The sequence below is a fragment of the Bombina bombina genome, chromosome 2, assembly GCF_027579735.1.
Source record: "Bombina bombina isolate aBomBom1 chromosome 2, aBomBom1.pri, whole genome shotgun sequence".
In the NCBI taxonomy this organism is placed as follows: domain Eukaryota; kingdom Metazoa; phylum Chordata; class Amphibia; order Anura; family Bombinatoridae; genus Bombina; species Bombina bombina.
Genome location: NC_069500.1, coordinates 177,930,335 through 177,955,446, shown reverse-complemented (window position 1 = coordinate 177,955,446; position 25,112 = coordinate 177,930,335). Strand labels below are relative to the sequence as shown.

Here is a 25,112-nt window from a genome sequence, read left to right as displayed (position 1 = left end):
ATCTGCCCTCCCTAACATCGCCGACACCTAACTTCAATTATTAACCCCTAATCTGCCGACTGGAGCTCACCGCTACTCTAATAAATGTATTAACCCCTAAAGCTAAGTCTAACCCTAACACTAACACCCCCCTAAGTTAAATATAATTTAAATCTAACGAAATTAATTAACTCTTATTAAATAAATTATTCCTATTTAAAGCTAAATACTTACCTGTAAAATAAATCCTAATATAGCTACAATATAAATTATAATTATATTATAGCTATTTTAGGATTAATATTTATTTTACAGGTAACTTTGTATTTATTTTAACCAGGTACAATAGCTATTAAATAGTTAAGAACTATTTAATAGCTAAAATAGTTAAAATAATTACAAATTTACCTGTAAAAGAAATCCTAACCTAAGTTACAATTAAACCTAACACTAGACTATCAATAAATTAATTAAATAAACTACCTACAATTACCTACAATTAACCTAACACTACACTATCAATAAATTAATTAAATACAATTGCTACAAATAAATACAATTAAATAAACTAGCTAAAGTACAAAAAATAAAAAAGAACTAAGTTACAAAAAATAAAAAAATATTTACAAACATAAGAAAAATATTACAACAATTTTAAACTAATTACACCTACTCTAAGCCCCCTAATAAAATAACAAAGCCCCCGAAAATAAAAAAATGCCCTACCCTATTCTAAATTACTAAAGTTCAAAGCTCTTTTACCTTACCAGCCCTGAACAGGGCCCTTTGCGGGGCATGCCCCAAGAAATACAGCTCTTTTGCCTGTAAAAAAAAACATACAATACCCAAGCCCCCCAACATTACAAACCACCACCCACATACCCCTAATCTAACCCAAACCCCCCTTAAATAAACCTAACACTAAGCCCCTGAAGATCATCCTACCTTGTCTTCACCTCACCGGGTATCACACAGATCCGTCCAGAAGAGCTCCTCCGATGTCCTGATCCAAGCCCAAGCGGGGGGCTGAAGAGGTCCATGATCCCGCTGAAGTCTTCATCCAAGCGGGGCAGAAGAGGTCTTCCATCCGATTGAAGTCTTCATCCAAGCGGCATCCATCCGGAGTGAAGCGGCAGCATCCTGAAGACCTCGACCGCGGAACATCCATCCTGGCCGACGACTGAACGAAGAATGACGGTTCCTTTAAATGACGTCATCCAAGATGGCGTCCCTCGAATTCCGATTGGCTGATAGGATTCTATCAGCCAATCGGAATTAAGGTAGGAATATTCTGATTGGCTGATGGAATCAGCCAATCAGAATCAAGTTCAATCCGATTGGCTGATCCAATCAGCCAATCAGATTGAGCTCGCATTCTATTGGCTGTTCCGAACCGGCGTTAGCCCAGAAAGCTCTTAACTACTGACTTTTTTCCTGCGGCTGGAGTTTTGTCGTTAGATGTCTAACGCTCACTTCAGAAACGACTCTAAATACCGGAGTTATAAAGATCCCATTGAAAAGATAGGATACGCAATTTACGTAAGGGGATCTGCGGTATGGAAAAGTCGCGGCTGAAAAGTGAGCGTTAGACCCTATTTTGAGTGACTTCAAATACCGGCGGTAGCCTAAAACCAGCGTTAGGAGCCTCTAACGCTGGTTTTCACGGCTAACGCCAAACTCCAAATCTAGGTGTAAGTTACAAAAACAAACTAACACTAAGTTACACAAAATAAAAAATAAATTATCAAATATTTAAACTAATTACACCTAATCGAATAGCCCTATGAAAATAAAAAAGCCCCCCCAAAATAAAAAAACCCTAGCCTACACTAAACTACCAATGGCCCTTAAAAGGGCCTTTTGCGGGGCATTGCCCCAAAGAAATCAGCTCTTTTACCTGTAAAAAAAATTACAAACACCCCCCAACAGTAAAACCCACCACCCACACAACCAACCCCCTGAAATAAAAACCTATCTAAAAAAACCTAAGCTCCCCATTGCCCTGAAAAGGGCATTTGGATGGGCATTGCCCTTAAAAGGGCATTTAGCTCTTTTTCCACCCAAAACCCTAATCTAAAATTAAAACTCACCCAATAAACCCTTAAAAAAACCTAACACTAACCCCCGAAGATCCACTTACAGTTTCTGAAGACCCGACATCCATCCTCAACGAAGCTGCAGAAGTCCTCAGACGGCATCTTCTATCTTCATCCATCCAGCACGGACCGGCTCCATCTTCAAGACATCCAGCACGGAGCATCCTCTTCTGATGACGTCTTCTGAACAATGAAATTTCCTTTAAATGACGTCATCCAAGATGGCATTCCTTTGAATTCCGATTGGCTGATAGAATTCTATCAGCCAATAGGAGTTAAGGTTGAAAAAATCCTATTGGCTGTTGCAATCAGCCAATAGGATTGAGCTTTCATCCTATTGGCTGATCCAATCAGCCAATAGGATTGAGCTCGCATTCTATTGGATGACGTCATTTAAAGGAACCTTCATTGTTCAGAAGACGTCATCATCAGAAGAGGATGCACCGCGCCGGATGAATGAAGATAGAAGATGCCGTCTGAATGAAGACTTCTGCCCGGTTGGATGAAGACTTCGGCCCACTTGGATGAAGACTTCGACCCTCTTGGATGAAGACTTCTGCCGGCTTCGCTGAGGACTTCTGCCGCTTAGTTGAGGATGGATGTCGGGTCTTCAAAAACTGTAAGTTGATCTCCGGGGGTTAGTGTTAGTTTTTTAAGGGTTTATTGGGTGGGTTTTAATTTTAGATTAGGGTTTTGGGCGTAAAAAGAGCTAAATGCCCTTTCAAGGGTAATGCCCATCCAAATGCCCTTTTCAGGGCAATGGGGAGCTTAGGTTTTTTAAATAGGTTTTTATTTGGGGGGGGTTGTTTGTGTGGGTGGTGGGTTTTACTGTTGGGGGGTGTTTGTATTTTTTTTTACAGGTAAAAGAGCTGATTTCTTTGGGGCATTGCCCCGCAAAAGGCCCTTTTAAGGGCCATTGGTAGTTTAGCGCAGGCTAGGGTTTTTTTTATTTTGGGGGGGCTTTTTTATTTTAATAGGGCTATTAGATTAGGTGTAATTAGTTTAAATATTTGATAATTTATTGTTTATTTTGTGTAACTTAGTAATTCTTTATTGTAGATTTAAATAACTTGAGTAGGGTTAGGATTTTAAATATACAATATAGTTAATTTAATTGTTAGTTTAATGTAATTTTAGTATAATAGTTAGGGTAGATTAATTATTAGTTTAACATAGTTTAATGTAATTGTAGTATAATAGTTAGGGTAGGTTAATAAATAGTTTAATATAGTTTAATGTAATTTAATGTAATTTTAGTATAATAGTTATTGTAGGTTAATTAGTAGTTTAATATAGTTTAATGTAATTCTTTTTTTTTTTTTAAATAGTTTTTATTGAGGTTCAGTTCAAGTCTTACAAATATTAAATGTCAGCACATATTAAACAATACAGTAATAAATGGTTACATGACTACAATCTGATACATGTCCGGATATATATATATATGTATATAAAACATGAATTTATGACTTTTACATTCTTTGTATAAGAAAATATTTGCCATACAATCTGTATACCAACTCCATTTTATATGAGGTCTCTCTTGGACCCCCAAACTATATACATAATGTGTCGTTATAGTTGGTAAACTGAGACCGAAGGAGACCACTCATGGGTCTCAAATGATGAACCTTATTTTTTATATTTATAGAATAGATAACAATTATTATATCACATGAGATTATATATAAGACCAGCAGTATATATAACAACATTATACATAATAAAGGATAGAATTGTTGGTGTCAAACATATGTAACATTTTCATATGGTATATCATATTATCCACATAATTATGAAAATGTGTCCCTCAAAATAATATAGAATTAGCCATCATCAAGTGGACACAAAGAAAAAAAAAGAAAAGTGCCAAATAGGCAATTAGATATACATGAAAAATATAAAATAGAACTTCTACAGGATATAGTTTCCTTTTGCTTACAAGGTAAGCTCATAGGGGTACAAAATTGGGGAAGGGAAATTTCGGGTGGTAGTGTACAGATTTTAGTACAAGTCGAGATGGGGTTTTTTAGTGAGGTAGATATGTATAGTTCTTATGGTAAACAGGAATAGAAGGGGAGTTGAGGAGGGAGGGGAATGCAGGAGGGAGACTAGGCCTACTAGTCCTTGGGAATATCAGGTTTATCTAAATTAGAGGAGGGTTTATAAAAATATGGGAGCCTGTCTCCCGAGGGGCCAATGTAAAAGAGTAAATAAAAAAATAAAAAAACATATGGTGTCTCGTAGGATTATTAAAAATGTAAGGGGACGTATTTTGGTTATCTGAAGAGCGGGGTTGGAAATGCTTCTCAACTAGCTAATTTCAGGGTATAGATCTAGAGTGTCAGAACCTTAAGATTCTAGAATATTGATGTCTGGTGTGATGTATAGGTCAAGTAAATGACAGCATCAAATGATAGTACAGGGAGATCTCAGAGATCAAGAATATATGGGATCTAGCTGTTTGAGTTTTTGGGGAAATCCCGTAATGTAAGCACGAAGTTTAATGTAATTCTAAAGGTAAGTTTAAATTTATTATAAGATAGGGATGAGTTAATATTTAATTTAAAGTTAGCGGGTTGTTAGGTTTAGGGGTTAATAGCTGAATTTAGTTTATGGCGATGTGGGGGTCTGGCGGTTTAGGTGTTAATAGGTTTAGTAAGTGGTAGTGATGTGGGAGGCCAGGGGTTTAGGGGTTAATACATTTAGTTAGTTGTGGTGGGCTCCGGGAGCGGCAGGATAGGTGTTAATACATTTATTTCGTTGCAGTTGGCTCCAGGAGTGGAGGGATAGGGGTTAATAACTTTATTTAGATTGCAGTGTTGTCGGGGAGCGGCGGGATAGGGGATAATATATTTATTTAGTTGCGGCGGTGTCGGGGAGCGGTGGGATAGGGTTAATAACATTATGTAGGTTGTGGCGCTGTCGGGGCGGCAGATTAGGGGTGTTTTGACTCTGGGGTTATGTTAGGGTGTTAGGTGTAAACATAACTTTTATTTTACCATATAAATCAATGGGATATCGGGCAGTAGCGAACATGAGCTTTCGCTGCTTTCAGACTCCCATTGATTCCTATGGCATCCGCGGCCTCCAGGGTTGAGGATTGAAAACCAGTTACGCTGGGCCGGAATAGTGGCGAGCGTACCTGTTAGAAATTTGTTAACTTGCAAAAGTTGTCAGATAGTGCCGAATTTGTATTCGGAACATCTGTAATGACGTAAACATCGATCTGTGTCGGATTGAGACCGGCGGATCGTATGTTATTTCACAAATTTCAACTTTTGCCGGTCTGTAGGGTTTGATAACTAGGGCGAATCAGGCTCGCCACAATTACGCTGCGGAATTCCAGCGTATTTGCGGTTGACGGCTTGATAAATAGGCCTCTAAGAATCATATTAGATGACCTCCTTTGAACAGATTCCAGTTTATTTATATCCTCCTGGATATATATCCTCTAGAACTGCTCACAAAACTGAAAACTTACTCCCTGAAATAATGCCTTGTGGATGCTAGAGCTTTATTTTTATTTTTTTGAACAGCATCGCATACATTTACTTTAAACATATTGGAAGACTGGCTTGCAAAGAATTGCAAACTATTATAGTAGGTATTAGATATCTATAAAAATAATGCCCCAACAGATTAAGGTCTCCGGTAAATACTTTTTCCATATTTGCAAAATTCTGTGTTAAAAATAGCTTGAAAAACCTCAGTATTTTAAAGAACCATTAAAAAATGTTTATTTTCTTGTTATAGTCCAGACCCATAATTTGAACACTATTTTAAGTGATGTAACTTTATTTGAAATAAATATAATTATGTATTGGGGGAAAAAGAAAATAATATAAATATTTTTTTTTCTGTCTGTTCAGCAGTTGCCTAAAGATAGAATTAATATCATCCACTTTGCAAATATTCTGTGCCTGTTTCCAATGTTTTAGTATTGATCGCTGTTCCCCAATGTGTGCTTTTTACGTCTATGGTATAAAAAGCTCCCTGCTGCCATTACATTACTTTTCACAGTAACATTTTTCTAACAGAACTATCTAGTTGCCCAGTGCTTATGTTCATGATCACAATCAATATACTAGCAAGTTGTAAACGTAATCTTTTTCTGGAAATCCAAAACACTAAAATATTTAGGCATTCATTTAGTTACTAAACAGTACTATACTAATATTCAAATACAATTATTAGCAGTAAAAAAAAAAGTTAAACTGGAGTAATTTCATAGATTTTTAAAACGTTATGTCTGGGTTGAAAATTTACAGTCAAATTGAATAATTTGTCTGCCCTAGAATCTTATATGTCCAGTCCTCCTACCAAGTAAATATTTTACAAAGTTTATGGAAATGAATGATAACGTTACACAAAAAAATAACACAGAGTCAAAAACTGGTTATGTGTCTGTAGAGACTAAGGGCTTGTTTCTTTGAACCGTAAATGGTTTTGCGTGAGATCGTAAAACAAAATAAATACTGTCAGAAGCCATTACGCTTTTCAACAGTTCCTGATGGTGGGTTTTACACAATTACCGGTAGCCGAGGTCCAGCTGGCGAAAGAAATTACGTGTCCCAAAGAAAGTAATGGAAGCCAAAAAGTGCTAAATTACACCAGGTTTCCACTGAACGTTCAAAAAGTTAAAATACTGTCGGGAGTTGTCGATAAAGTGTCTTGCTTTTTGCCATGCTCAACTTGGTGTAAAACAGGAAAAAAAGCTTTTTGATGTCTCTTTTCCTTTGAGAAAAAAATTTCTTTCATGATTCAGATAGATAATACATTTTTAAACAGCTTTCCAATTTACTTCTATTATTTAATTTGCTCCCTTCTCTTATTATGCTTTGCTGAAAAAGCTTTTTTTAGGAAAGTTTAGGAGCAGCAGATAACCTAGGTTGTAGCTGTTGATTGGTAGCTGCATATATATATATTGATCGTGATTGGCTCACCCATGAGTGCATTGCTGCTCCTTCAACAAATTATACCAAGAGAATGAAACAAATTAGATAATAGAAGCAAATTAGAAAGTTGTTTAAAATTTTATTCTCTATCTGAATCATGAAAGATATAATTTGGGTTCATGTCCCTTTAACTATATTACATATATTAATACATTTAATTTCATTGTTTTTGTTTCTCTCTCAAGGTGATCACAGATAAGGAATGCAGGCGTTATATGTAAATTATATAGCGTAAGGCTGGGTTACCATAGCAACAAACTTGTTATGATGCGATTTTCAAGGAATCTGACGTCGGGGGGAAGTGTTATCATAACATTAACTTATACCTACACAAAAACAGTGACTGCATCCAAAATTTTTAATGACGAAATGGAAACGAGCCCTTAATCCGCCATGCAAAAAGAAAAGAATGTGCGCAAAAAATGACTATCTATGACACAAGTAGACAAATAATTATTTCATAGAGTCTTCATCTATCCTATAATATAAAAGACCAAGTGTGTTTGTCCGAAGCTGTCATGCGCAGTAGAGACAGCACAAGGACAAACACACCTGGCCTTACCTGACATGCTGTTTGCGGCAAAAGTGGGCGTGGCCGGGTGTGGCTTGGCATGGTGGGGCGTGGCTGTAAGCGGTTGGCGCAAGAGAGAGGGGAGAGAAATAGAAAGAGAGGGGGAGAGACAAAAAGAGATAGGAAAGAGCAAAAGAGAGGGGGAAGAGAAGAAGAGAGGGGGGAGAGAGAGCAAAATGGAGGGGAAAGAACAAAGCAAAAGAGAGGGGGAGAGAGCGCAAAAGAGAGGGGGAGAGAGAGAGCAAGGGGTGGGACCGCTGTACTGTGAACGGGCTTTAAGACTAGTTACATATAAAACAGAACTCTATATTGATTACATATGCATAAACAAAAGCCCAGCACTTCCTTTCTTCTTCCACAGATATTATTAAAGAATAGTAAACAAACTCATAGGACTCTCTGTAAATTCAAATATAACATTTTAACCAATAAGTTACTCGTGTTAGTTATATGATTTCTGGAATGTCCAATGAAGTCACCTTCCACTATAACCTAGTTATTCCTGTATTGTTTAAAACAATGATCTCCAGAATGTGTAAAAATAAATGATAGCGACACAGCAGAACATTATTATATGTTACTTTTCCTATATGTTTACTATAAATCTTTTTATATTGCCTATACATTTTAATACATTTTGAAGTGTATACATTTTCAAGTCAGTCATCTTAAATCCTGCTTGTAGTTTTAACTGTTCCATTAAGGGTTGTCATTCATAGACTTAGATGCATCTTTATTATATGTAGGTATTTATTTAGATATGAATTTCATATTTATTTGAACACAGAAAGCTCTAAGTTTATTACATACAGCTGAAATTGAGAGAAAGACGGTAGAAAAGGAGATTCCATTTGAAAGGACTTGAGAACATATCTATGTGCTTCGAGTTTTAATTAAACTTTCCTTAATATTGGTTGTCTTTTTCTTTCTTTGATAATGTGTTATTTTTACATGGGTGACTTAGCAGATTTCTTTTTATAGGTGGTGCCTTTTTAATATAAGAATGGTAGCTTTACCAAGCACTTTACTAACAACAATACAAAACAAACACCCCAACCATCACCAAACATTTATAGGGGTTTATAAATGTATATAAATTGTATATTTTACAAATATAAGTTTCAATGGATATAAATCTTAGGTGACAGCCATAAAAATATTTACTAATTGATTATGGAATCTTTCATTTTTTATTTTTTTTACCTGTTACAGTTCCTCACACGCCAAAATTAAAGCGGCAGGAGCCTAATTCAGCTACAGGCAATTCAATTGCTGTTTACTGGACTATGAATGAGGAAGATATTATTGACTGTTTTCAGATCTATTGCATGGAGGAACCTCAAGGAAAACGTGATGAAAATGGTAAGTTATCATTATTTGCTCTGTGGTTTTAGTTATACCTGAAACTCCTACTTGCAACTCAATTACAGTATTCTTGTAAAATTACTAAATAATATAGTTAAAAAACTGTGTCAGTTTCCACATAATTACATTTAAATCTTTACAATGACTAGGAATAACAACATGTAGGATTTAATTATTATTTTCTTCAATGTGCTTTACTTTGAAATAATAGCAATAATAGCAGGTGGTGTGACAGAAGTATCCAGAAACAAGTAAATCCCCTAATAATGTAATTTATGACAAAAATAAAAAATAATAAGTATTCATACTTAAAGGGGTAATGAAAGAGGAAAATAACCTCAGGATTTAGATACAGCATGAATAAACAAAACAATAGCAGGGATGTGGGATTAAAAACGTGTTTGTTTATTTGTAATATGGACTCTGGAGCCTTACTTTTGGGTGCATAGACTCAGAGCAGCGCGTTCCATACCCTCAAGGTTGATTTATCACCATGACAATAGCTGTACCCATTACTGCTGAGGGATTGTATTTATTTCTGACTCCAGAGATGCACCTTCCAGTATATATACTTGCTTTGCTATATTGGTGCATTGAGGGTGGATTATGATGAACCAGAGGTCAATCAAGTCTCAAATTGCTGCATCTGATAGTGTATTTGATTCAGAAAGCAAGTACATTGTGATTTATTTAGATGTGCTCCCCTTGTAATCTCAATAAACATTATTATTAAAAAAAACTAAAAACTTTTCACTATACATTTTCTTCATTCTCTTGGTATCCTTTCTTGAAGAGCCTACAAAGGTAGGCTCAGGTATTTTCAACAGTATATTGCACTGTTTTCAACTGAGTATAACTCTGTAGATAATGCTACCACATACTTCTCAAATAAATTAAATCTGATAACAGAAGTAAATTGGAAAGTTACATTTTTTTTTCTTTTATGATTCAGATAGAGCGGGCAATTTTAAGCAACTTTCAATTTACTCCTATTATCAATTCTTCGTTCTCTGAATCATGAAAGAAAAAAAATGTGTTTCATATCCTTTTAACATTCCATGCTATGTTTTCATTATGATGTAATTGTGATCACCATGTCCCTTTGAAAGCTTGAACAAGATTCTGTAAATGGTATATATTAAAATCCACATGTGAGAGAGAGTATAGTTAGGGGTATAGTAGCAGCCCTATATATTACAAAAATCTTCATATATGCAAAGAAATGTAAAACTTCAACCAAGGCACACAGTAAAAACTCAAATTGAGTAAAATGCAATCCAACATTGGAGAAGCACATGAGATGGCAGTAATAACTGAATGTGTATATAGAGGGGGTTAAATAATTCCCAGTGGAGGCCAAGTTGGTTGCACCCTCTCCCTATATATGCCAGGCCTCTAACAACCTTTATCTATTAATCAGTGGATTTATGCCACAGAACAGACTACACTGCATGGCCACTCAAAACTCTGCCTCAACAATGTCTCTGTACTTCCTTCAATGCTCACTGCAAAACAAACATTAATGGTTGCCGAAGTCACATGACATAATACATTGTAAATTATGTTTCACCCCTCTAATTGATTGCTTTTGGGTTAGTTCCTGGCTGTGTTAGAGCTGAGAAAGATGAAATATACATACAGTATATTAACATTACATTGGTAAATGTATTTACAATGTTCACTCAGTTATGTAGCATATATTGCAAAGTAAAGGGGCAGTAAACACCTTATAATTGGAAGACATTTCCGTTGTGTTGCTATAGACATATCAGCCAAGTATCAACATTTCTTTCATGTAATTGGCAAGAGTCCATGAGCTAGTGACATATGGGATATACAATCCCACCAGGAGGGGCAAAGTTTCCCAAACCTCAAAATGCCTATAAATACACCCCTCACCACACCCACAATTCAGTTTTACAAACTTTGCTTCCTATGGAGGTGGTGAAGTAAGTTTGTGCTAAGATTTATACGTTGATATGCGCTTCTCAGCATTGTTGAAGCCCGATTCCTCTCAGAGTACAGCGAATGTCAGAGGGACGTGAAGGGAGTATCACTAAAACAAATGAATATCCTTTTTCCTCAAATTAGTTTTTAAACCGCACTCACCATTTACCTTACTTAGAGGAGCCAGTCTGAAAAGGTTGAATGGTTATGTGGTTTGATTTATTTGCCTGTGGCAATTAACGTATAACTTATGCATTTAAAATGGCTACAGCATAATTATGCTCCATCACATTATACCAGATGAAACCATTCTCAAACATTCAAATTTCTACTAAAATTGTATTTTTTCTTTTATAAATGATAAAGCATGTGGGCTATAAGGTAGTTATCCAGAGCTGTGTGTTATTGCATCACCTTTCCTATCTCTTGTAGTGTTTGTTAATGACCCTTACTTGTGTTTTGCAGCTCCTTCTTACATTATGTACAACACACAGACTGTATTTTCTTTAATATTGTGGATAACATTAATTAAAGGGGCATAACAACTCTAAAGTAATACACAAATATCCTCATTAAAAAAATGTTGTGTTATGATCAATCAGAGACTAAATATCAATAAGCTCACACATCATTTTAGTCAATCACTACATATCATTTCAGAAAAATATCAGCCTCGTTAGGGTCAGTGGAGAAGCAAATGTAAATTACCGTAAATGTGGGAAAAATTAACAATGAGTGCATTTAACATTTAAGGGGGAACATGTGGTACACATCACACTTTTTATACATTACAAAAATGAATTGTTCTACTTCTGATGTCCCCTTTATTTGAATGATGATAAAAGGTTTGAATGTAAAATTCAAATCAAGGGAAAAACATTTTCTTATTTAAGAGTTTTTCATTCAATGGACATTTCCAAGCATAGGGTTAAATTCACTAGAGCAAAATTAAAGGGACAGGAAAGTTCAAATTTAACTTGCATGATTCAGATAGAGCATGTTATTTTAAAACACTTTTAATTCACTTCAAATTTCAAATGTGCTTCGTTCTTTCGTTCTCTGGGTATCCCTTGTTGAAAAAGAATACGCATATATCCTACACTAGTGGGAGCTAGCTGCTGACTGGTGCATGCACACATGTGTATCTTGTGATTGGCTAACGAGATGTGTTCATCTAGCTGCCAGTAGTGCAGTGATGTTACTTCAGCAAAGGATAACAAGAGAATGAAGCAAATTTGATAATAGAAGTAAATTGGAAAGTTGTTTAAAATTGTATGTTCTATCCAAATTATGGGACAAAATTGGGGTTTCCTGTCACTTTTCAGTACAATAAAAACATTTTATTTATTCTCATTCTTGAGGAATATGTAATATAACGAGACAAATTATCAATAGTACCTTTTATTTTAACATTAAACTGTCATTTTTTAACATTAACGCATTCCTAATTAAAGGGACACAAGTTATGATTTAGAAAGAATATGCAGTTTTAAGACACTTTCCAATTTACTTTATCAAATTTTGTACAGTCTTTTTATATGCACACTTTCTGAGGAACAAGCTCCTACTGAGCATGTGCACAAGCTCACATGGTATACGTATACTAGTCCTTGATTGGCTGATGTGTGTCACATGATACAGGGGACCGGAAAATTTGAGAAAAAATAGATTTGCCTGGAAAACATCTACTGCTTATTTTAAAATCAATGTAGGTGTTATTGCCTTGTCTATTAATTATGCACTTGTTAATTATGCCAATCTACTGCATTTAGTGGTACTTTAAGAAGGAACTGAATAATTTTGAGTTGTTGTTGTGATTTAACATTGTTTGCACTGTGATTGATCATTTTCTCTGTCATGCTTTACTGTTTTAGAGCTGTTGGAAGAATACAGAGTTACCGTGAAGGAGAGCTTTTGCATTTTAGAAGACCTTGAGCCAGACAAATGCTATAGTGTCTGGGTTATGGCTGTAAATTCTACAGGGTGCAGCTTACCCACTGACAAGTCTGCATTCAGAACAGGTATGCTTTACAAAGGCTGTAGAAAATAAACCTTGTGATGGTAAATTAAACAAATACTTCCTATGGATAGCCCCAAATAATAAAATAAAATACTTCTAGGTGACAAAATAAAATAGAATCATATTACTCTATGTAATTTAAATAACACCTATAATAAATATGTAAACCACAGCAAGATTAGAGGGAATAACTTCCATTAAAAAAACAGCAATTCTTAAAGGGACACTAAACCCAATTTTTTCTTTAAAGATTCAGATAGAGCATGCAATTTTAAACAACTTTCTAATTTACTCCTATTATTATTTTTTCTTCGTTCTCTTGCTATCTTTCGGCTAGATTACGAGTTTTGCGGTATGAGTGAAAAAGCAGCGTTAAGGCTCTTTTTCACTACCGCTGGTATTACGAGTCTTGCAGGTTTAGCTACACCGCACACTTTTTTGGCCGGAGCGCAACGTAACTACCGCAGCTTTCAAAAAGTCCTTTTTCAATGTGACTTCCACAGCGGTAAAAGCCTATACCGTCAAGATCCATATTGTAAACTGAAAAGTCAGTAGTTATGGGTTTTATGCTACAACGCCATAACATAAAACTCATAACTAAAGTGCTAAAAAGTACACTAACACCCATAAACTACCTATTAACCCATAAACCGAGGCCCTCCGGCATCGCAAACACCAAAATAAAATTATTAACCCCTATTCTGCCGCTCCGGACATCGCCGCTACTATAATAAACATATTAACCTCTAAACCGCCGCACTCCTGCATCGCAAACACTAGTTAAATATTATTAACCCCTAATCTGCTGTCCCTAACATCGCCACAACCTACCTACACTTATTAACGCCTAATCTGCCGCCCCCAACGTCGCCGCCACTATACTAAAGTTATAAACCCCTAAACCTAACCCTAAATCTAACCCTATCACCCCTAACTTTAATATAATTAAAATAAATCTAATGAAAAATTCCTATAATTAGTTAATTGAATTTAATTAATGTAATTTATTTAATTGTAATGTAAGGTTGTTGTTAGTGTAACTCAGGTTAGGTTTTATTTTACAGGTAAATTTGTATTTATTTTAGCTAGGTAGCTAGTAAATAGTTAATAACTATTTACTAACTAATCTACCTAGTTAAAATAAATACAAACTTGCCTGTGAAATAAAAATAAAACCTAAGCTAGCTACAATGTAACTATTAGTTATATTGTAGCTAGCTTAGGGTTTATTTTACAGGTATTTAGTTTTAAATAGGAATAATTTAGTTAATGATAGGAATTTTTTATTAGATTTATTTTAATTATATTAAAGTACGTGGTGTTAGGGTTAGGTTTAGGGGTTTATAACTTTATTATAGTGGCGGCGACGTTGGGGGCGGCAGATTAGGGGTTAATAAGTGTAATGTAGGTGGCAGCGGTGTCGGGGGCGGCAGTTTAGGTGTAATAAGTATAATGTAGGTGGCGGCGGTGTCGGGGGCAGCAGATTAGGGGTTAATAACTTTAATGTTGGTGGTGGTGACATTGGGGGCGTCAGATTAGGGGTTAATAAGTGTAGGTAGGTGGCGGCGGTGATGGGGGCAGCAGATTAGGGGTTAATAAGTGTAATGTAGGTGTCGGCGATGTCGGGGCGGCAGATTAGGGGTGTTTAGACTCAGGGTTTATGTTAGGTGTAAACATAAATTTTGTTTCCCCATAGGAATCAATGGGGCTGCGTTACGGAGCTTTACGCTCCTTTATTGCAGGTGTTCGGCTTTTTTTCAGCCTGCTCTCCCCATTGATGCCTATGGGGAAATCGTGCACAAGCACGTAAAACCAGCTCACCGTGGCGCTGGTATTGGAGTGCGGTATGGAGCTCAATTTTGCTCAACGCTCACTTCTTGCCTGCTAGCGCCAGGTTTTTGTAAACCTGTAATAGCAGCGCTATAGGGAGGTGAGTGGTGACAATAACTTGCAAGTTAGCACCGAGCAGCTCTTACCGCAAAACTCGTAATCTGGCCGAATATTTGAAAAAGCAGGAATCTAGGCTATTTTTGGTTCAGCTCCTGGGTTGCGCTTGCTGATTAGTGGCTAAATGTACCCAACAATCAGCCAGTACTATCCAGGGTTCTGAACCAAAAATGGGCTGGCTCCTTAGCTTAGATTCCTGCTTTTTCTAATAAAGATAGCAAGAGAACGAAGAAAATTTGATAATAGGAGCCAATTAGAAAGTTGCTTAAAATTGCATTCTCTGTCTGAATCATGAAAAAAAAAAACTAAATTGGGTTTAGTATCTCTTTAAATACAATACTGATTCTCTGAGTTACCTCTATTTACAAATGTCTAAGTATATTTAATGGGGTCGATCTATCTAAAAGGAAACACAGTGTTTCAAAATGCTATCAAATATGTAAGTGATAGATTATGGGTATTTTTAAATTAAATACTATTTTTAATGATTAGTACAGTGCAATATAGGAAACATTTTTAAAACAACAAAGACTGCCATAAAGGCTTTGGGCTAGATTACAAGTGGATCGCTAAATGACGCTTGAATGCAAGTGATATGAGCGCTCCACTTTGTAATACCAGTGCATGATAATGTGCGCTGATATTACAAGTTAAAAAAAGCATTGCTAGGAAGCATTGCGTTCACGAGAGCATGTTTCCTCAGACTCTGGGAGCCTCGTTCTGATGCTGTCTCTGCAACAAAGGGGGTAAATAGCACAGCGATGGGCAGCATTTGTAAATATATATGTATAGGAATATATACACATATGAACACATAACTATATATGTATTGTATATAAGCATATAAATATACTATATATTCACGTTGTGGTCTATGGAACACAGTTTTTAGTGCCGTTTTTTTTCTATCACCCCACTTCCACCAACTTTAAAGAACCATGACTGTCCTCTATTTTGATGAAAATAAAATAAAAAGTGAATTTTGTGAAAATATTTGTGTAAATGGCTAGACTGTCCCAGATTTCTCCTCAAGTTCTTCTTATGTTTCTAACAAAACACCTCAGAAAGAAGAAACAAAGGGAGACAATAGTGTAATCCTATTGGATAACCAACTGCAAAATTCAGTTTTTTACTATTTAAGTGGTTCGACATGTGTTTCGCCTTTCCTGGCTTTTTTAAGGATACATTTTGTCTTGAGATGCAGGACACAGCATAGAAGGTACAACACTATTTTATTGCAAAGCATAGAATTATACAGCTGGTATCACACATCTAACTTAGTAACTGCGACATAGACTAAAATGGCTATAAGCCACGCCCCCATCCGGTGACATCCCACTCTCATCACATCTTCCCCTTTTTCAAAGGACAAAGCATACATTTTTTTATAACAAATAGCAAGGTATACAAGAAGTATACAAACATAGTTTTGTTTAGTGTACAACAAATGACAAGTGTACCCTAGTCCACAGTGACCATGGGATTATTCTGCCCATTCTTCTGGTCACTGCTCTAACTACAGTGCTAATCCCGGTAGCAGGCTAAAAGTTTCACAACTCTTCCACTTGACGTAATTTTACATGGACTGTCCTCTGATACAGAAGAAGGTAATAAAGTCTGCTGGAAGCAAAGAAGTATCCCCGCTGTGGTTTTGCTGAGGAGAAGGTACCCCTCTTAAAACAGGGGATTCCACTGGCTGTGGCTCTGAGGCATCCAGTCCCAAACTCTCAGGTACAGGCTGAAGATGTCTTCTATTTCGACGTGTGACTGCCCCTCCTTCAGTAACGACTACATAAGACATTGGTTCTGGTGAGCATCCTTTTACCATAGCAGGCGTCTTCCATTTCTTATCATCATCCAGCTTAACTCTGACATTTTGGCCAACATTCAGCTCCTGCAAGGGCCTCGTAGAGTGTTTTCTGGCTTAGAAGAATCGGTAACCCTCTTCATCCCTCCTAAGGACTGGCTGGAAAACACCCACAGAGGGTAGTGTAGTGTGGATCTGTCGTCCTAACATCAATTGTGCCGGGCTAAAGTCTGTGGCCTGGACGGGAGTCGCTCTATAGGCCAAGAGAGCTAGGTATGGCTCAGATTGCTTCAAAATGAACTTGGTTGTTTGAAATGCCCTTTCAGCCATTTCATTGGCCTGCAGGTAATGTGGACATGACGTAGAATGGACGACATTATATTCACTGCTGAAAGAACTGAACTCCATGGAAACTGCATTTCGTTATCACTCTATTGGTATGCCCCACCGTGCGAACAAGCTCTTGAGACGAGTGATAGCGGCTTGACTGAGGATGTCATTCAAGGGTGCAATCTCCAAATACCTGGAATAGTAGTCAATCATCACGACTAGCAACTTCTTCCCATGCAATTCGCACAAATCTGTGGCTATCTTCTGGCACGGACCTGCAGGCAGCAGGGTAGAAATCAAGTGCTTCTTTGAGTAGGCCGGTGTTCCCGGCAAAAGGCACATTTTGACTTATGTCAGAACTGATCCCAGGCCACCATGCTGCTGTAGCTGCCCTTTCTCTGCACTTTGTAATGCCCAAGTGCCCATCATAAATCCTGCTTAACATCTCCTGCCGCATACTAAAAGGAATGACAATGCGGTCTTGGAACAGCACTAAACCATCCAGCTGTGTGAGCTGCTACCTCTCTGACTGGGAAGAACTTAAAGACATCCAGGCTGCCCGGCACTCGGGCCAACCTTCTTTTATGTACTTAATAACTTCTTTTAGGTCTGTATCTTAATGTGTCTCCTTTCTTATTTGCTCTAGCTTTTCTGAAGAAATGGATTTGGATGAATTTCAAGAAACTCCAGCCACCAATTTCTTTAAAAGACCTTTATTCTTTTGTCATGGGTCCCATTGATATACAACGTTTCAAGCCAGCATTAGGCTCTTAGTCATGTACACTTTAGCTATACAGGTTTCTGTTACTTATACCTGCACCTGTTACTCATTCACCTGATGTTAATTAACCCATTCCATAAGGAACACAACCATTGCTATTGCAACAGTGACATCTTGTGGATGAAAAATATAGTACACCACTGTTTTTATTCTGAATTGTTCAGTGTTCCTTCATGGAATGGATAAACACCATCACATATTCTTAAAACCACATTAAACCTATATACAATTTAAAAGAGGAGTATAAAATCCCAATATCTATTGAGCCACAGTAATAGGGATCAATGTACATGAAAATTGGTGTGCTGTTTTCCATTATTTTGATTCTACTGAAATGGATTTGGATGCCAGAACTGAATCCACATACATTTTAAAGATTTTTCAGCAGCAGCCAGCGGGTGCCTGGAAAGGGTATCTGCCACTACCAGTTGTTTCCCCGGGACATGCACTGCCTGAACGTTGAACCTGTGCAGCCTCATCATAAGTCTCTGGCATCTTAGGGGTGTTTCGTCAATATCATAGGAGTTGATTAGAGGGACTAGTGGTTTGTGGTCAGTTTCAAGACTAAATTTCTCTAAACCCACTAGGTAACGCTGGAAGTGCTCACAAGCCTAAACTGCAGCCAGACACTCTTTCTCAATTTGGGCGTATTTTGACTCAGCAGCCGTTGTGTTCTAGAACAGTAGGCGATGGGCTGTAGTTTTTTATCATTCAGCTACAGGAGGGTGGCCCCTAGCCTATAGCTGCTCGCAATAGCCACTGTCTTTTTAGAAGGGTCGTAGAATCCCAACACTGGGGCAGACCCCAGCAGGGACTTGGCCTGTACAAAAGCTTCTTCCTGTGAAGGAATTATTTGTCTAAGCTCATGTACATCAGAAGGACTTTTCATCTGTTCAATAGCAAGGATTTTATCAGGGTCTGGCTTGATGCCATCTCCATTAATGATATGCCCAAAGTAATTTAACTCAGATGAGTAATTTAACTCAGACTTCTAAAATGGCATTTCTCTTTATTTAATTTCAGCCCGGACTCTCTAATGGTCTACAGCACACAGCTCAATCGCTGATGACATTCTTCCAATGTAGACCCCATACACTAAAATGTCGTCCATGACGACTGCCGTGCCCTCGTGGTCATTTAGGAGGGAACTCATCTCTCTTTGAAACATTTCAGGAGCAGAGGATATCCTGAAGGGAGTCTGCAGAAGCAAAACTGACCTACCGATGTAATGAGGGTAGTCAGTTTGCGGCACTGTGGATCTAGAGGTATCTGCCAGAAGCCACTGTAAGCATCCAGTGTAGAGAAGTACTTCGCCCCAGCCAGTTTCAGAGTTATGTCTTCAAGCGTCGGCAGCACATATCTCTCTCTCTTCACCGCCTCATTCAGCCTTTTCAAGTCTACACAGATGCGTACCTTCCCGTTTTTCTTCGCAACAGACACAGTGGGGGCACACCAGTCAGTTGCTTCAACAACCTCTTCAAAAACGCCCATATTCTTCATATGCAGAAGTTCCTTCTCCACTTGAGGCATGAGCGGGAACGAATTCTATGAGGAGTGGTAATGCTGTATAGGAATGCATCACTTTTAAAGGATATTCGGACTGGGTTGCAATTCAGTAGGCCCAATTCACCAAACATGTCTTCGAAAATTTCATTTACTCTGGTGACAAGGCCCAAACCACAGGCTCTAATCACATGTACCCACATAGTGAATTTCCTCTGCTTGTACTTGCAGCTGGCAAGAAATTTTCCCGCACAATCGATGCGGCCACCAGGACTATGAATTTTCGTTGTAACTTTCGCCAGCTGAGGCTGTTGAGGCAGTTTTATAAATGCTGCAAGGGACATAACAGTGATGTCTGCTCCTGTGTCAATCTTGAAGGCAACCTTGACTCCCATTATAGTAAGGGTAACCCACCAATCTTTGTCTGAACCAGACCGTTCAACAACCGACCCTACAAAGGACACTTCTTGACCCTCCTGGTCACTATCCACCTGCATCTCCTTAATGGATTCAGTTTCACACCACTTCAAAATGGCCCATTTGGTTACACTTCCTACATCTTTTATCTTTAGCGGGGCATATGACATTCTGATCATGGGTACGTGACACAGCGTGCAGCGAGCCTGCTGCACCCATCCACTTCTGGGCCTATAAGTTTTATTTATTTTTTTAAAGCAAACAAATCTTTTGATATGTTTTGCTCATCTAGCAAATCTCATAGCCAGAGCTACTATTTTTTCTGGCATTTAATTAACAGTTATATTAAGGAAATATAAGTGAGGGGCCTCTTTTCCATTGTTATAAACTGGTTGTAACAAGTATCTCCATTAAAGTCTATTTGTATAGAGATGTTTTAGTTACCACCAGTTTACACAGTTTACAACAAATCAAAGAGTCAGCTCAGCCCATTTTAAAGGGTGTTCCTGCACCAGATTTAAATTCAATTAACTTTTATCTGCTGCTTTCCTGAGTAAACTGTCCCTTTAGGCAGCACAGCTTTTCCCTTTATATTTGTGCCAGCACTAAGCATGTGCATTCAGAGGATCCGTGAGCCTCCGATGAAGCGCATGTGTGAAATGCGTCAGGCAACACTGACTGTGACCCTCAGCCTTACTTGGCTTGGCATAGCCAAATAAATCACTGTTTTAAAAGATTCTTTGGATCCAGGGTGACTTTTTTTGCTCTATTACTGTCACTTACTACAGTTGGTAATACCGTTTTTTGTCCACTGGACCACTTACTGGAACTTTTTCCCCCTACGAGAGGAGACTCCCCTTCCCTCCTTCCAATAGCCTATCATCTTTGAGCTTCGCTGGTGACGCACCAGGAAGTCATTCGACCGGGAACACGCTCACTGTGACCAGAACGCCTACTACAGGAACCTCAGACCGGACCTGCTCTAGAGGGGTCTCATCACTTGTTTGGAACAGATCTTCGGCATGTGTCCAGGCATCTTATCGAGCACTTTGGGAAAGGCGTACGCAGCACCGAGGAAGTTTACTCACCTGACCGGTTCCGGATTACACTGCTGCTCTCCAGTGCATTACACATTTAGGCAGAAGCGGAGGTATGTTTCCGGGGATTGTATAAGGACACTAGAAAATTACCTTTTACTCCAGTCCTGGATTACCACATTTGTATTTAACAAGAACTTTTGGGACATTAATACCTTGGTCTCTATCACACTACTGTTATGAGCCAAGGGTAAAGACCGGGTACTCCTTGAATGTTTATATCTTGTGAAAGAAAGCGAACGCTCGCTGTGTTCGGCTCTTTTCATAGCCGGATTGATGACTCTTGTGAAAGTCCAACACGCTGAGATCTGGATTTGTGCAGATCTTAATATGTTGCACTTTCACAAGAATCAATACGACTCCAAAAAGAGCTAAACTGCCTTATTCCGCATTCAGATGCTCACAAATGCTCTGAATGCACATGCCTAGTCACCACACATCCAGATTACAGAAATTTGTATTGTAATTGTTACAAAAAATATCTGTTTATCAGTTAAATTTGTATTTTACAGATTGTATTTTCTATTTAATATAGCCAGGAAGGCTAACATAACAGCAGACAGTTCCCTGGTTGTTAATGTGTCTGAATCTTGATATGCTGTTGAAAATACGTCTCTGACCTCTGTGTGTTCATTTAACATTCATTCAAGATTAAATTTCTTGCCTGGCTCATTATTTGCCCTTGAAGGGTCCTTTGCTCTGTGACTATTTTGACACACAGCATGTCTTGCCTAGATGTACAAATTTTGATTCATAGCAAAATATGCTATTGTATATCTAATGTCCTGTATGCAAAGTAGAATTTATGTTTTATGGGATAGTTTTTCCCCATGTTTATTAAGAAATTCCTGATATTCTGAGAATTTAAACACATTATTTTGCTTTGTTTTGAACGGGCAGTTTGGCTTCCATAGCTGCTGGCAATGAATTAGAATTTAGGATTTTCACATAACTGTCTATTAAGCTCTCAGACATTTTGGCCGGATGTTAAGGAAGATTTTCTCGGATTAAGAAATGTTCTTGTTCCATCCATGACCTCTACGTTATTTATAAATGTTGAAGGGATATTCAAAACATAAAAGGAAAAAGGGGTATCCCAAAATCGAGAGTATGTAGTCTTTAAAGTTTTAGGCCCAGGTTATAGCATTGTTGTCACCTTGTTGTATAGCTCATTTTAAAGAGTCAATGCACTGTGATGTTTTTGTTCCCCTCTCAAATGATCCATTTATGCTGCTGGAGTGTATTAAATTGTTTACAAATAGCTCCTTTACATTAATGTTGTCATTTTAAATATATGTTTTTGACTATTATATTCCCACTTATATGGTTATAGCAAATCTATGTAAACAGGAAGGTGCCAAAGAAATCATGCTCCCAGTGGTGGGTGGGATAAAGAGGTACTAAAATGCTAAATTTTCATTGTTCTCTCTATTTATTGGTCTCACTGTGTATAATGTGATAAGGAGCATTTTGTGTAAATATAGAGAAATAATCTATTGTGGCCTACGTTACCTGCAAGCTCATCCCATTAATTGGGTTGTGGTTTCAATTAATAGAAACAGATATTGCATATACAAAATTATGCCCAAAGGAGCTATTTTTCATACATTGTATATTCTGCAGCTGGCATAACAAGTCATTGGAAAAACATTAAAAGGACATGAAACCCAAAATGTTTATTTTGTTATTCAAATAGAGCATACAGTTTTAAACATTCCAGGGTACTTCTACTATCATATTTCTTTAATTCCCTTGGTGTCCTTTGATGGGAGCTAGATAAACATATCAGGTGAGTCAATGACAAGAGGCATATATGTTCAAGCACCAATCAGCAACTGGCTCCAGTAGTGCATTGCTGCACCTGAGCCTACTTAGGTATGCTTTCAACAAAAGAACAAAGCATATTAGATAATAGATAAATTGGGGTAGATTTATCAAGCAGCCGATGCTGCAATCTACCGCCAATAATTTCAGGTTCCCCTCCTTAACTCTTCCGTCACCTCTCTCTAAGGTGGCGGACAACAATCATCCCGATCATATCCAGCTAGCGACCGATTGGCCGCATATGTGCAGGGGGCGGTATTGCACAGCATTTCACCAGAAATGCTTGTGAAATGATAAATGGCGACAGCGTATGCTGTCGCCATTTATTGATGTGCGGCAGACATGATCCGCTACAGTGGATCATGTCCGCCCACACAATGATAAATCGGCCCCATAGTATCTAAAACTGCATGCTCTAAATCATGAAAGTTTCATTTTTGACTTTACTACCAATTAATGGGAAACCAATTCTACAGTACACTGTACACTGCCTCTTTAAAGTTTCTAGGTCCATGTTTCTTTTTTCAGAAGAGATGAAAATAAACTGAAACGTAGTCTTCCTTGAACTGCAGAATTAAAAAAAATTTAAATAAGTAGAAAGACTGGGTTTGCATGGCCTTGTTTTTCACAACAGGGATACAATTTAAAATGCATTTCAACATAATATGTTTATTCACTGTCTAAAGGAAAAAGTTGTAATGTACTATTAGGGTTGCCAGGTGTCTGCCACAAAAATACCAGACAGATATACGGTGGTGTAAAAAAGTGTGTGTATGTATATATATATATATATATATATTCACACACATATATATATATATATATATATATATATATATACACACACACACACTTTTTTACACCCCCCGTATATTATATATAGTAACACACCGGACATTTATGCACAACATACGGGAACGTCACGTTCTACACAGTAAACACACCCCTCAAGGGGTGTGTACATCCGTGTCAGCGTGCAATACAAAATACAAAATGAAACAAGGCAATCACCCAATTATTACAAACTAACATTAGTGTGTTGCTGTTAAAAACAGTGTGAAATTGTCAAAATCGGACGGGAGTAGTTAGACAGGAAACAGATACGTAAGGCTGTCATATAAGCGAGTGGGTCAGACATATCTGGCAACAACTTGGTTGCCAAGGAAACTGAACACAATGTGAGTCTGCAGGGTATGACTCGCTCGCCTATGTGTCAACAGATTACGAATGATGTACACTGACGATCAGATTGAGCAATCCAACCTTCTACTGGTGCAGTATTAGTGGGTACTATGGGAGACAAATAGATCATCAATTTATATTGTAACATATCTACCTGAGGTGAGCAACATGATACCTAACACGAGCAATTAATAAAAGATGATGTATGCAGAGGTTTTGATTCAAAGATACAAGTAAAAGAAAAGGATAAAAAATAAAAATAAATAAAAATGGAGAATTGAGAAATAATAATAAAAGAGAGGAGAAATAGAAATAATATATACTGGAAAGATTTCCACAAGTAAGTAAGGTTCATACTAGAAGAGCAAACAGCTCCTAGATTATGACAGATATACCGCCAAATGAATAGTGGCTCTCATTATTTGAGGATTGGTATTAAAGAAACACCTGCCAATCCAAATGAACATTGAGTCCCTTGGGCATGATCATTGAGTCCCTTCGGCATGATGGTTTCCATTTTATAAGTCCATCTGGCTTCTTTCTGTAAAACAATTTATTATGGTCTCCTCCCCTAAGCATGGGAGGGACATGGTCTATAATGGTATACTTCAAGTCTGTGACTTTGTGTTTGAGCTCAACAAAGTGCCGGGCCACGGGTTGTTCAGAACTCTCCTGTTTTAACGCTGTTCGGATAGATGAGCGATGGTTCACCATTCTTGTCCGAAGGTCATCAGAGGTCTTGCCCACATAGTATAGACCACAAATGCAGTGTAATAAATACACAATGTAGGTCGTAGTACATGTTAGGCGGTGTTTATGCTTGTACATCTGACGCCTATGTGGGTGGGTAAAAGATGAGCCCGTAATGAGTCCATTGCAGGTGACACAACCCAAGCAGCGGAACACACCAGGTTTTTTTTTAAGTCCAACCAGGTTGTATGTTTATAACATTCTATTGGATCCGTTTTGACAAGGAGATCTCTCAATGATCTGGATCGTCGATAGCCAATCCGTGGTGGTAGTATCCATGTTAGTGGAAGGGACTTATCAGTTGTGAGAATGTCCCAGTGTTTTTTCATTACCTCTGGAAATATATTTTTATCCCCAGTGTAAGTGGTGAGAAATGTCATACGTGGCTCCTTGTTTTCTATAGTGCCTTCAGTTTTCTCAAGCAGGTCGGAACTTCTGGCTTGTAGTAATTTCTTTGGGTATTCCCTCATCTGGAATCTTTGAATCATTTCTTGGTGTTGTTTGTCCCTGTAACACTCTTGGGTATTGTTTCTAGCCA

At 37.7% G+C, this 25,112-nt stretch overlaps 1 protein-coding gene across 1 annotated transcript in view; it reads left to right on the top strand.

The window, feature by feature from the left end:
- CMYA5 (cardiomyopathy associated 5) overlaps positions 1-25,112 on the top strand; it is a 202,364-nt gene that overhangs the window by 128,579 nt on the left and 48,673 nt on the right. The window contains exons 7-8 of the mRNA XM_053701360.1: positions 8,817-8,966; positions 12,791-12,937. Coding sequence (XP_053557335.1) covers positions 8,817-8,966; positions 12,791-12,937 — 297 coding nt within the window. The remainder of the gene's footprint in view (positions 1-8,816; positions 8,967-12,790; positions 12,938-25,112) is intronic.